General features: G+C 44.5%; 1 protein-coding gene across 1 annotated transcript in view; it reads right to left on the reverse strand.

Moving 5' to 3' along the window:
- Positions 1-7,191: 7,191 nt before the first annotated feature.
- RPRD1B (regulation of nuclear pre-mRNA domain containing 1B) overlaps positions 7,192-16,388 on the reverse strand; it is a 51,063-nt gene continuing 41,866 nt past the window's right edge. The window contains exon 7 of the mRNA XM_059133249.1: positions 7,192-9,834. Within this exon, the coding sequence (XP_058989232.1) occupies positions 9,685-9,834 (150 nt within the window). The 3' untranslated portion in view covers positions 7,192-9,684. The remainder of the gene's footprint in view (positions 9,835-16,388) is intronic.

Raw genomic sequence — 16,388 nt, forward strand, 5'->3', positions numbered from 1 at the left:
TGGAGCTGGGGCTTGAACCGGGTTCGGAATTCGGGGCTCTTGGCTCCAGCCGATGCTGGATGGACTCATCAGGTTTAACCGAAGTGGAATCTGCCAGGGTCGGGGTGCCTGGGTGGCTCAGTGTGTTAAGCTTCTGCCTTCAGCTTGGGTCCTGATCTCAGGGTCGTGAGATCAAGCCCCGCATCGGGCTCTCTGCTCAGCAGGGAGCCTGTTTCCCTTCATCTCTCTCTCTCTGCCTGCCTCTCTGCCTACTTGTGATTTCTGTCAAATAAATAGATAAAATCTTAAAAAAATTAAAAATTTATAAAAAAGTAAAAAGAAGCCGCCAGGGTAACAATAGTACAAAGAACCTGTCGAGGGAAGTGAAATGCGTTCTAATCTGGCTTTGAGTCCACATAGATCTCCCCAACGAGCCCCTGGGCCAGGGACAAGAGGAGGAGTACCTAACACAGGCAGCTGATATTCTGAACGAGCAGATTTCAGGAACTAGATGGAGACTTCATGAATTCATAACCCAGCAACCCGGAAGTCATCACGCTCTATCGCGTGCACGTTACACCAGTCCCGATGTGGCATGAAGAGCCCTCATAGCCAGTGCTGGGCAGTGCACCTTGTCTGGAAGGATCTTTCCTGTCCAGTGGACTTGATGCATACTTGTTTGTTCTGCTGAAACATGTGCACCATAGGATGGGCACCTGGCTGCTCTCTGCTCCCTCCCTGGGAGGGAGCAGGGTCCCCTGCCTGCCACACAAGAGAGTCCTCTGCCTACCCTACAGACTGTCCCGTGTTGGCTCTGGGGTGAGAACCGCAGGCTGGGGGCAGGGGGGAACTGATGGTCACTATCATCAGATGTTGTTGCTTTGTTGTACGTTACGAACCCCAAATACATTCTTATCTCTGTTTCAAAAATTCTCTTTTGGAGATATTTAAACAAAAAGAAAACATGATCTATTTCCCCAGGCGGTTTTCAGTGTTCTTCCCTCCTTTCTGGGGATCTGGATTTCCATCGGTTATCATTTGTCTTCTGTCTGACGTTGCCCAGGTCTAGCGGTGATTAATTCTTTCACCTTTTGTTGCACTGAAAACGTTTTTTATCTAGCTTTTACTTTTGTTTATTTATTTATTGTTTATTATTTTGAAAGACGTTTTTGCTAGGTCGATAGCAGGCCCCCCCACCCCCCAACACCTGTGGGATGGCGTGGGTGTTCTCTTCTGGCTTGCGGGCTGAGAATTCACTGTCACTCTGATCTTTGTTACTTTGTGTGTCTGTCTTTCTTCTTCTTCCTTTTTTTTTTAATCACTGGCCTGGCACCTTGACTATGATGTGTGTTAGCCTGTGCAGCTCGTTCAGGGTTGTTTTTCTCGAGGTGCTGAGCTCCATAGAACAATGGCTTTACAATTTTCATCATAGTTGAGGAATGGCCATTAGTTCTTTCCTCTTTGCCTCTTTCCTTTCCTTCTGGTATGTATCTTGGGCAGTCAGTGCTGTCCCGCAGGCAGCTCTGTTTCTTTCTTTTTCTGGTATTTTCTCTCTGTGCTTCATTCTGAATAATTTCCATTACTGTGCCTTTAATTTCAGTTTTTAAATTTCTTTTTTTTTAAATCTTATTTATTTGACACACAGAGAGAGATCACGAGTAGGCAAGAGAGGCAGGCAGAGAGAGGTGGGGAAGCAGGCTCCCTGCTGAGCAGAGAGCCCCACATGGACCCTGGACCATGGACCCTGGATTGGTGGGACTCGATCCCAGGACCCTGAGATCACGACCTGAGCCGAAGGCAGTGACTTAACCCACTGAGCCACCCAGGCACCCCACTTTTTAAATTTCTTAATTAATTTCTTAATTTCTTTAATTTCACTCTTCAACTCCACATTTTTCTTCTGTGGTGTCCCATCTGAGGTTATTGCCACTCTGGTCAGTTGAATTTCAGATACTGTATTTTTCAACTCTGGAAATTTGATTTGGATTTTAAAAATATATGTCGGGTGCCTGGGTGGCTCAGTTGGTTAAGAGACTGTCTTTGGCTCAGGTCATGCTCCCGGAGTCCGGGGATCGAGTCCCACCCACATCAGGCTCCCAGCTTGGCAGGGGAGTCTGCTTCTCCCTCTGACCTCTCCCCTCTCATGCTCTCTCTCTCTCTCAAAAAAGTAAATAAAATCTTTAAAATAAAAAAAATATATATGTCCTCTGTCTTTCCTCATTATGTTCATATTCTCCTTTATATCCTTGAGCATTTATCATGTTAACAACAGCTGTTTCAGCTCTTTGTCAACCAATTCCATCATCTGTGCCATTCTGGATCTATTGGTTTATTTTTCTTCGGACTCCGGTCATATTTCTTCTACTTCTTTGCATGTGTGCTGATTTTTTCTTCTTTTTTTTGGATGCCAAAGAGTGAATTTTACACTGTGGCGTGCTAGGTTTTGTTGTATTTCTTTAAACAGAGCTGGACTTCGTTTTTGCCAAGCCGTTCAGTTACAGACCAGCTTGAAGCTCACTACCAAGCTTTATTTATGGCTGGCTGAAAGCAGCTTTTACTCTAGTACTAATTTAGTCCAACTACAAAGGCATGACCTTTCTGCAGATTCTGGCCAGTGCTCTGGGTTATGATGAGGCCTCTCTGCTCTGCCTTGCAGAAACTTCAACTACTCCCAGACCCCTGTGAGTGGCAGGAACTAGCTGGGCCATTGCTTTCTGTTTGTTCTTCCCTTGGTCACACCAACTTTCATCCCACACATCCTGCTCAGAACTCCCCAAGGGGTCCAGGAAACCCTCTGCAGATTTTCGGAGCACAGTGTCTGTACAGCTAACTCCTGTTAGTCCTCCCCCCAGATTCTAGCCACCACAACCTTCCTGAGCTCTGATGTGTGCCTCCTCATCTCAGTGATACAGGGGGCCTCTGGCTCCCAGCAGACTGGGAACACCCTCCATAAGATGGGGGCACTCACCTCTGCTTATCTGTTTCCCTTGTCTCGGGAACTCACAGTTCTGTGCTTCCTGATAGCCGATGTCTGAAAACATTTGTTTTACATATTTGAATGGTTTTCCAGTAGTTACCATGAGGGCAATTCCCATAGCACTTACTTCTTCATAGGTGAAACTGAAAATCTCTATCCTAGTTGTTTTCATTTGGGGTTGAACTCCAAAATATCATTTAACGAATAGACGGTGACTTCATTAAAGGTCGCTAGAGAACTTTAACAACATTGTGTTTGGAATTCCTGAGTATTCTTGAGTTTTACAACTCTACCAGGAAGCCGGTCTCTGTCAGGAATTTATGAAAGGTTGAGCTGGGGGGGTATCTGGGTGGCTCGGTTGGTTAGGCATCTGCCTTTGGCTCAGGTTATGATCCCTGGGTCCTGGGATCAAGTCCCATATGAGGGTTAGGGTTAGGGTTAGGGTTAGGATTAGGGTTAGGATTAGGCTCAGCTGGAAGACTGCTTCTCCCTCTCCCTCTGCCTGCCACTCTGCCTGCTTGTGCTGTCAAATAAATAAGTAAAATCTTAAAAAAAAAAAAAAAATGGGCAAAGGACGTGAATAGACACTTCTCCAAAGAAGACAACAAGCACAGGAAAAGACGCTCGCTGCCATTAGCCAATGGAAAATGCAAATCACTTCATACCCACCAGGATGGCTACTATTATGGGTTGAATTATGTTCCCTCCTTAAAAAGATAGGTTGAAAGCCTAAGTCCCAGGATCTGTGACTGTGACCTCATTTAAAAATAAAGGCTTGCAGGTTTAATCAAGTTGAGGTCATCAGGGTGGGCCCTAAAAAGAGGTAAATTTGGACAAAGACATAGGGGTAATATGGCCATGTGAAGACAGAAGCAGGGATAAGAGTTATGTTGCCACAAGCCAAGGAATGCCTGGAGCTACCAGAAGCTGGAAGAGGCAAGGAAGGAGCCTCTCTCAGAGGATTTGGAAGGAGCACGGGCCTGCAAACATCTCACAACTGTTAGACAATAAATTTGTTGTTTTAAGCCACCTGGTTTCTGCTACTTTCTTGTGGAGCCCCAGGACAGATACATAGGTATCATTTTTAAAATGGAAAATAAAGTGTCGGCAAGGGTGATGGTTAATTTTATGTTATCAACTGGGCTAGCCCACAAAGCCCAGCTCTTTGGTCAAGCATTATCCTGGGTATTTTCATGAAGGTGCGTTTAGGATGAGATTAACACTTAAATGGAAAGATCGGAGGATCCTCTATACGGGTGGGCCTCATCCAATCAGTTGCATGACTTAATAAATAAAACAGACAGACATTCCCCTTGAGCAAGAAGTGCTGCCAGCAGACAGCCTTTGGACTCATATGCCGATCTTTCTTGGGTCTCCAGCTGCTGGCCTGCCCTACAGGTTTGGGACTTACCAAGCCCCACAACTGCATGTACCCATTCCTTAACATTTCTTTCTCTCTATAGGCACACCCCCAGCCCTCAGCTTTCTCCTCCTCAGCACTACACCTGAGCGAGGACTGTCGCTCTTGGTTAGGATCTGAGATGACCCCTTGTCAGTTTTCTTGCATACAGAGCCCACATCTGGTCCTTGGGAGACAGACAGGCATCCCTTGCCCAACAAATTCTAGAAGGGGCTGCACACAACCCAGGCACCTCTCCCTTGCTCCATCATCAAAGCACCTTCCTACTGACATCCTGTCCTTTAGTTTTTTTTCCAGGCAGGGGTCTGTCCTGTGCACTGGATTGTCACCCTAGAGGAAACACATATTAAGCTCCACTGAAGCCCTCTTTCCTAGCCTGAAGGTAAGTAAGGGGCAGCTGGCAGCCCTCTCCCTTGGGGGACTCAGAACACCAATGGCTCTCTTCCAAGAAATCCACACCCCAAGTCCCCCACCTTCAACTCTTAACTCCTGACTCTTTTATACCCTCCACGTGAGTGAGAAAGTTTAGTGGGCTACAGGTGTTTTACCATCTCCATTGTAAACACAGAATATGGTACAGGCATGTGGGATTCCTCGCCGCCTTCCCAAAACCATCTATTTTAACATCTTGTTGTATGAGCGTTTAAATACCTACATTATTCTTGAACATAGTACAGCTACTATTGAACCCCTAATTTATTATCCCAGACGTGGCACTAGGCCCTTTTAAAAAAAACTCATTTGAAGTTACGAATAGGTATGTTCGTAACCATTTTACAATTCTACAACTAAGAGTTCACACAGATAACTGGCGTTCCAAAAATTTGCGGAGCGCATTGTGTGCGCTTTAGTAAGACTCTCGGGAGGAGGCAATGCTCTCAAAACCTGGGTGGAAAGGACTTCAGAGGTTACTCAAGTCAACTCCCCCCACCCCCATTCGTTCCCTTTAAGCAGCAGCTAAGGTTAAAGCTAAAGGTTAAGGTAAAGGCTGGGAGACTCAGCCAAGGTCATCACAGTGAGAGATCAGATGCAGGCCATCACTTGTCACAGTAGCCTCTGATTTGTATTTAAAAAAAAAAATTGGATAAATTCTGATTCATACTGCTAATTTTAATGTTTATCCAACCAGTGGTAGAAATTAAATTTTAATGCAAAATAACTATTTCAGAGTCTAAAAAATTGAACCAACTGGGCTTTCAACACTACGTGAAGCTACGCAAATCCCAATCTACTATACAGGAGAATAATGGATTCTTAATTGAATCTGTGCCTTAGAGTGGAAGAATGATTTTTAAATGAAAAACCCCACGGAGGTGGTGATGAGAAATGAGTTTAGCCAGATGAATGATTCTGGCAGAAAATAAGACAGCAAACTGGAAAATAGGCTGGAAAATAGCTTTTTCTTAAAGATCTCGACTACACCAAATGCAGATTAATTTGTGTCCAGTCAACAGTGTTTTATTCCCATCTTCCTAGTCCCGGTCCTGTGTCTTATGTTCTGATACTTATAGACGGCAGTCTCCAGGGTTCCGCATATGCACCCTTCTTTTTTTAAAGCAACTGTATATAGCAGAGTGGTGGTATTATTATCCTATCTAACGAATGCTCCTGGGAACCTAGGATTTGCCGTTCAGTGTTCTCAGACTTCAGTCCTGCGCTTTTCTCCTGCAACACAACCACCCCAAGATTTTAGGGCTGGCAGAGAACCCAGAAATAATTTAGTGCAATACCGTGTTTCAGAGATAAGAAAACGGAGACCCAGGGAGGGAAGCACGTGGCCCAGGAAGGTCACAGGGAGAGTTAACGACTCTAATCACAAAAGTTAAGCATTTTGACAGATTCATGAACTCTTAGGCAGTTCCATCTTCAGCTGAGAATCTTTCAGTCATATTTTGTAGCCTGAAGTGCTAATTAAACCCGAGGAATTATGGACTTACTATTTATAGGTAGGAGTGGAGGCATTAAGTAGGCCATGAAACCTGCGGACACAGGAGATTCTGTCTCCTGAGACTCATGTGTCACAGTCAACCTTTACATTTTAAGGCAGAACTTCAGCAATGCACGGTTTCAACTCCCCTGATTCTGGACTTGGCCTTGAACCGCACTTTAGTCTTGAAGGACCACAGCTACTGCAGCCTTCTTGTATTCCCAGACGAGGAACCCCACTTTTTCTGGCCAATATTGCCATCACCCAGTGGAGAGATTAAAATCAGCCTTTCAAACCGATCAGTTATTTAGAAAGGCTGTATTTTCAAACTGTTTTTCATTATTTCAAGTTCTTGCCAACGATGCTCAGCCAATGTGCTTTCACTGAGAGTGAAAGAAAAAGAGAAAGGAACATACCACCTGGATTAATGATTACCTCACATTTCTTCTTCTTTTTTTAACTGTTCAGAGCAGCTTTCATTGGATTGCCAAAATCAAATCTCTCTCTGGAGGCCCAGCAGTGTGAACAAAAGTGCTGAAATCAAAGAACTTCCAAGTCTGAATCTGTCAGAGACTCTGGTACTGGGGAAAAAGTCATTTAACCTCTCTCCATCGGTTCCCACTTCTGTACAATGAGGATAAAACTATGGAGGTACCTCTCCGGGGCACTGTGTGGATTGGCTAATTAAAGCTAATTAAGCCCCTGGAAAGAACTAGAAAATACTATGTAAGTGCCGAGTATTTATGGGCCACTAACAGTCACAAAACTCCTAAGGGACAAGATTCTGTGCAGACAGCGCGATCCCTATTGGTGGATCCTAATTACTGGCTGCTTAGAGGAAAGCAGCGGGTGTTCTATAACAAGGCAGGGAAAAGAAACATCACACAATGTCGTTCAACAACACCATCTTTATTCAAAAATATATATCTATGAGACATTTCAGAATATACTGCTGCCGCCAATGACAGCCTATACTTCTAAATAAAGTCCTAAATTAATATACAAATTTAAGCTTTAAAAATATTCTTTAAGAAAAAAAGAACAAAACAAAGAAGAATGAAGACTTTCTGAGGAATATGACCTAAAGGAAAGGTCCTTTGAGGCCTATGGATGCCCTAAAGAAAGAAAAAACACAAAACAAAACCACCCACCCCACCCCACCAGATCACCTCATACATACAAGGAGAAGAAAGGTTCATTTAAATTAAAAGAATAAGCACAGTTGGGGAGGATAAGGGGAGAATTAAGATTTAAAAAACAAAAGTATTTCATTAAAAAACAAAACAAAGCCCCAAACTAACTTCCTCATAGGAAGTCCACTAGTAACAGGTGTTAGGAGGCCAACACATTCATTTACATAATTGCTACAGTTTCATTTTTTGCTCTTGCTGTATTCATTATGCACCAATTGCTGGTCAAACTCAATCAGATAAAACATAGCAGTGGGTGAAATCATCACGTTACGACACTTTCATCTAGCTGATCAGAGCAAATATCTACTATACCCTTTTGATTCATGGCTAGTAAAATTTCGCTTCCTCGGCGAAAGCCAGAGAATGTCCGAGATGGGTCCGTTCCAAAGCAAGCTCACACGCGGGACTAAAGAGCGCACCAGATGGGGAGTGGGGCGCATGTGCACACACAGCGAAGACTAGACTTGATCTTGCGATTTTAGTAAGGTCACCTAACTGCCCTATGGCCTCTGGGAAGAAAAACTTTATAGTTACAGAGACTCATTAATTTAATAATGACAGGACAACAGGCAGTGTCAATAAGCAAACAACACACGGTCCATATTCAAATCCAAAACACAGCTCAAATGCTACTATGTTCTACACAGAGTTAAACTGAACACCTGCTACGACTTTCCGTCGTTCTCACTTCATGGCAGGCGGGAGAGCTTCTTAAAGGAAAGCCTGCCACATGTTTAAAACACAGGCTATGTTTCGACATGTTTAACATGTAAAACCACAAGTAATTGGCTTTTTGGTAATCCTGAAAATAGCAACTCAAAATAATGGAGATTCTGTGGCCCCCACCACTGAATTCCTTCTTACAGCTTCTGGATTTCAGCCTCTGGGCTCTACTCCTATTATACTACTGGGGCAAATTGTTTTCTGCCCTTTCCAATGTCAAAAATAAGCCTGCCAAATCAGAATGATTTACAGCTAGCAGGCCTAACCTTCACTAAAAGCAAGGTAAAAATCCTCTCTGACTACGATATATAGTCATAATGTCAGCTGGCATGATAATGGAATTAAAACCCCAAATTAAAAATCCCTGACTTGCCCCCTTCCTCTGCCCGAGATGAGCTATCCCGTGACAGCCCATCAGAGGACCCCTCCCTCTTCCGGGCACAGGGGCGTGCGGTGGCCAGGGGCGCGCGCACACACACACAAACAGGCACAGTGTCGTATTCGCAAGGGACATACTCAAGTTTACTCACCATACTGCAGACACGCGCGCAGCGAAGTAAATGTTAGTGTGAGCCCTGCTCCCCGAAAGACATGGGTTGAAAAAGCAACAACACCTGTGCAGAGCCCAGACTCTTAGTAAGTCTTAAGCTTTTGGGGCCCACCAGTGCCATTTCTAATAATTGCCTTCACAACCAATCAGGGACAAAAGATCAGGTTTTTAGGAGCGTTTTCTCTGACAGTGGGTGGCTTGGAAGGTTGTTTGTAGGAACCTGGAGCAAATAACTTACTTTTAACTCATGCTTGTGATCCCTGTTACTCTTGTTTCTGAACTGTGGCTGTGTTCCAGATCAGCTTTAACTCTTACCGCTAGATGCCCTAGTCTGCTCACAAAACAAGCGCACCTCACTTCTGACTACTCATCACTAGAAGGAAGGGAAAGGAAGGATGAGATTTGGCAAACTCTTTATGGCAAAGCTGCTTGACGGTTGTGCCTCCAACCTTTGGGGTAGATGGTAGCCAGGAAAAGTCCATGAGTCCAGCGCGAGTCCTTCAGTGGAGGCCCGGACTGAACTTGAACAAGCCCAGCTCAGAAAAGAGAAGTTGCTTTCATGACACAATGCTGTCATGAGCAACAAGATTCTTCTGAACGCTTCCAGAAGGACACATGATTTTCGTAACTTCTTGAGTGTAAAGAGAGAGCTAAGAATGGAAACCCAACAGGGGCATGAAAACATGAAGTGGGAGAGCTTGTACTCCTTGCCCATACGAATCTAAACTGGACTCCACTCGCCACTGTTCTGAATTGTGCTCTAGAGAGGACGGAGAGGAGGATCAGAGTCTGTGGTTCTTGAGGCTGCGGGAGCGGGATGGAGGGACAGAACCAGGGGCCACAAGGTTATTTCCAGCCATGACTTGCCCTCTTCTTTCTGCTGGTCGAGATGGGATCTGGGGCATGACACCTGTCCTAGTCAGTTGAAAACAGGTCACCAGCAGAGGGCAGCGGGGCCAAGCCTCCCGTGACGTTGGGCAGCAATGAGAGGTCTGGCAAACTCTGAATATGGGACTTCAGTTCCTTGCGGACCTGGGTGACCCGAGCAAGCTTCTGTTTATATTCCTAAGGAGGCAAAGAGAAGCAATGCGGTTAAGTCCGTGTGTGCTGATGGCCCGGCTTAGGGAGCCAATAGAGATACTCTCAGCTTCTTGCTCTACGTTCCTCCCAGCAGACCACCCCTCCCCGCTTCAGCCAAACTACAGTGTTTGGGTTCTAAAAAGGAAAAAAACTCGACATAAAAAAGGAAAGCAGAGTTCAATAACGGCAACAGTGAATTAAATGATATTTGGAAGGAAAAACAGTGACACTTTGTATTTGCATTCTCTTAATTGGTTCTTATCTATTTCAAAACACCTTATAAAATAAAATACAGATTCTCAGGCTTTCCAATGATCTTGAGGGTTCCACCTAGACACCCCTAGAAAACTCGATATAAAGCAATACTTAGCGTTAAACTGAGAGAGTAATCCAGTATCAGCGAGCACCACAGAAGCTCGAATCCCCACTGCCACTGCCTGCGTCCAGGACTTCGTCATTCCACGCCTGAGCAACTGCAGCGAGGCCCAGAGGAGGCCTTCTGCGAGGCTCCCCCAAACATGCCAGGCTTATCTTCTGGAAGGCCAGCTTTCATCAAGCTACTTCCGTAAGAAAGAGAAGTGGGGCACCATACTCTCTCTGTGACTGCTCAGAGCTCCAGATCTGCTAAGAATAGCTCCCGCCTGCATGTATTTCCTGTAGCTTCCCAATCCCCTGTGCACAGGCCGCTGCCTGCGTACGCCATTGGTTTGGGGTTCCCCTCAAGCCTGGAGGGGGATCTTTCTTCTCCTGGTCTCAGGGAAGTTCTGCCTCCCTGTCTCCCCAGGAAAAGCTTTCCTCCTCATCCAGAAGACCGGTTCTGGAGCTCTCCCGCGCGCAGCGGTGCGTCTGAGCCCCGAACAGGCTGCTCTGAGGTGCTCTCTTCACACAGGTTAGACTCCTCGGCTCCTCTAAAACAGGACTTCCCTGATGACAGGAACCTGGTGCACTATTTTCTTTCCTCCCAGCGAAAGGCACCCTTGGTAAATCTGGCTGCAGTAACAACTCTGAGCCTTGTGAGGTGTTTATGGCCCCTCTTGGGGCTGGTTTTTTCCCTTAAAAACAGCTGTGTCACCCTCCTCAGTCTTTCCACAGAGACAGAAAGGTCCTGAGAATGGATCCCTGTGGACTAAAGCCTCTCCTGCAGGCATGTAACAAAAGCCCACAGAACAGGCTATGAGGCAAAGACTGGGTTAGTTTTGGCTCTGGCTGTAACTTGCTCTGTGATTGTAGGTGTGGCCTTCCGCTTCCTTTGTCCTCACCTTCCTTATCTGAAAGTGAAGGAACTGGCCCACTCACAAGATTGTTCTTCAAGTTCTAGATTCCTTTGTACCAGATATGTTCTACACACTTACAGAGGCAGAGAGTTTGAGGGCATATGCTTAAGCACTCCCGGGAAGAGTGATAAGACAGGAAACAGGTTAAATGAAGAGGTCAATCTGTAGACAAAGTCCAGGCGAGGACAGGGAGAAGAGATATGGAAGCACAGGCAGGGAGGCTCTGTGGCTACATTAGTGCCAGCAGTCAAGGCTTCCACCTAAAATGAGAGCTGCTCACACAGCCATGGGATGAAGAGACAGGGGCAGAAAGTGAGCTCTCCTGGCATCCCATTTCTTTCCTTTGTAGACCTAACGCAACTAAAATAATGGCTGACATAAATTATGATGATACCCCCATCAAATTAGTGAGCTTCAGGAGGCTAAGACCAAACCCAACTGCTTTACCCATCATCCACCATGACCAGCAGTACCCTGGAAACAGTAGGTGTCCAATAGTTGCCCAATAAATTAACAATACATAAAACATAACATTCCAAGCACGTCACATTAAGTAATCAGCTTTCATTCTTGAAACTGGTAACCACTTTCAGGTCTGAGGATCTAAAATGTCAAGATTTCCTTGTTCTTTCCTCTGCAAACATTTTTTTCCTTTGGTTTTTTATACTTCAAGGGAAATTAACAGAGAAGACTAATTCTCTATTACTGAACATGGATTCACTTAATAAACTTCTCCTGATTCTATGTACAAAAAAGGAAAAATAGTTACTAAATAGTTATCCCTTGCTCTCTACCCAAATCCTCTGACCAAATGTGAGAGACAAAAACCACCCTGACTTGGAGCCATCACTCCTGGCAGCTACACAGGACTTCAAGTGAAGGCATTCCTTAAGAACAGTCTGAAGATCATGAACGGACCGGGGATCAGAATCCAAGGCTCTGGACTCTGGAGTTACGCTCACACTAACTTAGCAAGTCCATCTGAGTTTAAAAGGGAAGGCAGGTGATCTCATTAGATACCACCTTAAGTTCAAATAATCTTCTCCTAGGCAATCTTTTAAAAACAAACAAACAAACAAACAAACAAACACCATTTGTTCCTGTCTGGAGGTCGGGAGGTTGGGAAGAGGGAGGCTGCAATTATATCCTAAATATCATCAAAGAAACTTCATTTTAATTTTAAAGGAAACATGTTCCCCATCAAAGTCACCTCTCTGGGCCAGTCTAAACGCTGATAAATCCCGTACACACCTCCTCATGCCACTGGGCTACTCTTTCCACAGGGATTTCTACTTTCAGAGCAGGTGCATGAACCTAGGAGGAGGACATCACTACAGAAAGGACGAAAGTAGGACTGTCAATGAAAAAGATTAAAAAGCAGGGAGTTTACATTAGCAGACAAGACAATGAAATACTAATCAGGTGTAAATCTAACAAAATATGTACAAGACCCATATGAGGAAAACTACAAGACTCTGATACAAACAAGAACTAAATAAATGGGAGATATTCCATGTTCATGAATAGGAAGCCTCAATATTATAAAGACGTCAGTTCTTCCCAACTTGATCTACAGATTCAGTGTAGTCACAGTCAAAAGCACAGCAAGCCATTTTGTGAATACAGACAAAGTGCTTCTGAAATTTACATGAAGAGGCAAAAGACTCAAAATTGTCAACACAATATTGAAAGAGAAGAACAAAGTCTGACAACATTCAACTCCAAGACTTACTATGACGCTACAGTAATCAAGACAATGTGATACTGCCCCGAGAACAAATAGATCAATGCAACAGAACACAGAGTCCAGAAATGCACCCACATCAATACAGTCAACTGATCTCTGCCAAAGGAGACAAAGGCAATACAGCAGAGTGTTTTCAACAAAAAAGTTGGAACAACTGGACACTCACATGCAAAACACCAAATCTAGACACAAATCTTATACCTTTACAAAAATTAACTCAAAATGAATCACTGGCCTAAATGGAAAACACAAAACTATAAAACTCCTAGAGAACAGGAGAAGTCAATCTAGATGATCTTTGGTCTGGTGATGACTTTTAAGATACAACACCAAAGGCCTGACCCATGAAGGAACACACCAAAGCTAGACGGTACTAAAATTTTCTGCTTTGCAAAAGACACTGTCAACAGAATGAAAATGACAAGACACAAACCAGGAGAGAATGTTTTTATAAAAGACAACATGTGTTATCAGAGGAATGCAAATTAAAACCAGATACCACCACACATCTATTAGGATGACCAAAACCCGAACACTGATGCCACCAAATGCCAACAAGAAGTGGTGCAAGAGGGACTCTCATACATTCTGGTGGAGCTACGAAATGGTACAACTATTCTGGAAGACAGTCTGGTGGTTTCTTACAAAACTAAACCTACTCTTACCATACAATCCAGCAATCATGCTCATTGGTGTTTAACTCCAAAGGAGTTAAAAACCTGCACCACACAAAAACCACCACTTAAATGTTTGTAGCGACATTTTCCATAACTGCCAAAACTAAGAAGCACCCGAAGCTCTTTAGTAGGTGAACCGATTAATAAACTCCAGTACATCCAAACAATTTTGTGGCATTAAAAAGGAGAGCTTTATCAAGTCATGAAAAGACATGGATAAATGTTAAATGCATATTCCTAAGTGAAAGAGGCTAATCTGAGAAGGCCACATACTGTATGAGCCCAACTATATGTCATTCTGCAGAAGGCAAAACTATGGAGATAGGAGTTGTGGGGATGCACAGGCCAAGCACACAGAATTTTTAGGGTAGTGAAAATACTATAATGATGGACACATACTGTCATACATTTGTCCAAACCCACAGAACATATGACACCAAGAGTGAGCCCTACAGTATGGACACTGGGTGATTAGGACGTATCAGCAGAGGTTCATCAATGGCAGCAAATGCACCACACTGGTGGGGGGCTGGGGAGATGGGGGGGGGAGTATATGGGAAATCTCTGTACCTTCCTCTTATTTTGCTGTGAACCTAAAACTGCCCTAAAATATAAGCCAAGAGGTCTAAATGCATCAGCAAGGGTAATTCTGAACATCCAAATACAGGTGAAGATCGCCTTGAAAACTGTTAAAACATGCAGCTGGCTTAGCTGAGATAGCTGAATGACCTAGTTTAATGCTTTGAGGAGAAACAAGTAGGTAAGAATTCATGGCAAACTCTGACTAGGTCAAACTGAATAATGATAGTAATTTTAAAGTCCCCTAAATAGATCAGGTAGTAACAGACTCTGATCTCCAACCCGTCTTTTTTTTTTTTTTAAATATATTAATTTAATATATTAATATTTTTTTCCCAAAGTCATCTATAAATGTCACCACAGACAAACAAGAAAAATCAAGATTGAATCCAAACAAAACTATCCCCCAACACAATTCCAGCTCTCACTCGCCTTCCACCTTTCCTGCTCCCAGACCCTCACTGGTCAGGCAGTGGCACTTCCTTCCCCACAAGCTGCCTTCCCAGTTTTTCTCTTTGGTTCAGGACAGGCAGGGGAGAGAGATCATGAGAACCTAAGAATCTTTCTTCTCAACCTACCAGTCTGTCTTCTAACAAAAGTTTGGTCCACAAGCTCTGCTGGCACAAGGTTATAAACTGTGCCCTCAGCAGAAATCCAGCTTCTTTTCATGGTATCACTAAAATCAACGTGATGAGACCTGTTCAAAGTCTTCTGACTCATTTAAGTACACTATATCCCACAACCTCTTTAGTACATCGAGTACCACTCAGCCAGAGAAATGATGTGGCAAGGCGGTCACATGCTCCTTGTTTAAAATACCTGACACTTGTGTGCAATAGAGGACTAAGCCTTTACTCTAACAGTCAACGCTACCCCGCCTGGGAGAGGAATGCGCAAGATCGGGACCTGCACGATTTCTATCAGTAGGATGGCGGGGCTGCCCGGCCTTCTCCCTCTCTCTTTCTTCCTCTCCATCACAATTCACCATGGCTCCTCTTTGTACTCTTGTCTTCAGATACTTGCCGTTCCCCCACTACCTATCTTCAGCAAGAGGAGAGAAGGCAAATCCAAGTGGTCCTGTGGCTAGTCTTTTCCTGCTCGTGCATAATCTATACGAGGTTGGTGGCAGAGACGAGGGGCCGGGCTACCACTCGGCTGCACGCACCTACCGCAGCAAACCCTACCTCTCCCACGAGAGACTGCAGGGAGCCGTGAAACAGGCGATAGTTCTATCAGACTTGCTGCTGCTACCTTCTGTGTCAGGATCCTTGAGAAGGGGAGAGGGAAATGGGCACCTGTGATAAACTGCCTGGGTTTATGTGACTGCCAAGAAATGTTTAAAACGCAGAGGGTGAGGCCCAGTGTGCAGTTCTGAGATAATGCCTAGGATTTATGGTCCTGGCAAAGCTCTGGAATCCTGCCCCACAGACTCTCTGAACTTGCAGCAGAAAACGCGTCCAACACCCCCTGCTTCCTGTGGATCCAGCTGACACTGTGCGAACACAGACCATCATGGAGCACTGAGACAACCGGCTGAAGGGAGCAAGCCCTCCACATTCTTTGCCTTTTTTGGTTAAGAGCAGCTGGCCAGACCTGACATGCTGCAGATGAGCTCTGAGATAAGAGGGTTAGAAATGACAGGGACTGACACTGTGGTGACCTTTCTACAGGAATTTCATTTTCAAAACAAAATTATAAGCTTCTCCTCTAACCAACTCCTATAAGAAATACTGATCAAAATGTAAACATTGTCAGATCTATTTTTTTTTCTGGCCAGGAAGTATTTATGTAAGAAAAATTAAGTTAGAAAGAACATCACAGGCAAGGGCTTGATTTGATGAGACAAGATTTCCAGTATCAAGACCAATGTTTTCCTTTATCTGGCCCGGTTGAGCTATAGGACATATGGTATATAAAAACCACCCACTGCTCAGCTACTCCCAATTAAGAGTCATAAAGGGTTATTATGCACGAAGAAGTTTATGAAGGGCCCTGTTTTTTTTTTTTTTTTTAAAGATTTTATTTATTTACTTGAGAGAGAGACAGTGAGAGAGAGCATGAACGAGGAGAAGGGGTCAGAGAGAGAAGCAGACTCCCCATGGAGCTGGGAGCCCGATGCGGGACTCGATCCCGGGACTCCAGGATCATGACCTGAGCCGAAGGCAGTCGTCCAACCAACTGAGCCACCCAGGCGTCCCGAAGGGCCCTGTTTTAAAGGTGACCCACCATACCGAATTTAAGTCAAAGAACTGCTTCATCACA

The sequence above is a fragment of the Mustela lutreola genome, chromosome 9, assembly GCF_030435805.1.
Source record: "Mustela lutreola isolate mMusLut2 chromosome 9, mMusLut2.pri, whole genome shotgun sequence".
Taxonomy (NCBI): Eukaryota; Metazoa; Chordata; class Mammalia; order Carnivora; family Mustelidae; genus Mustela; species Mustela lutreola.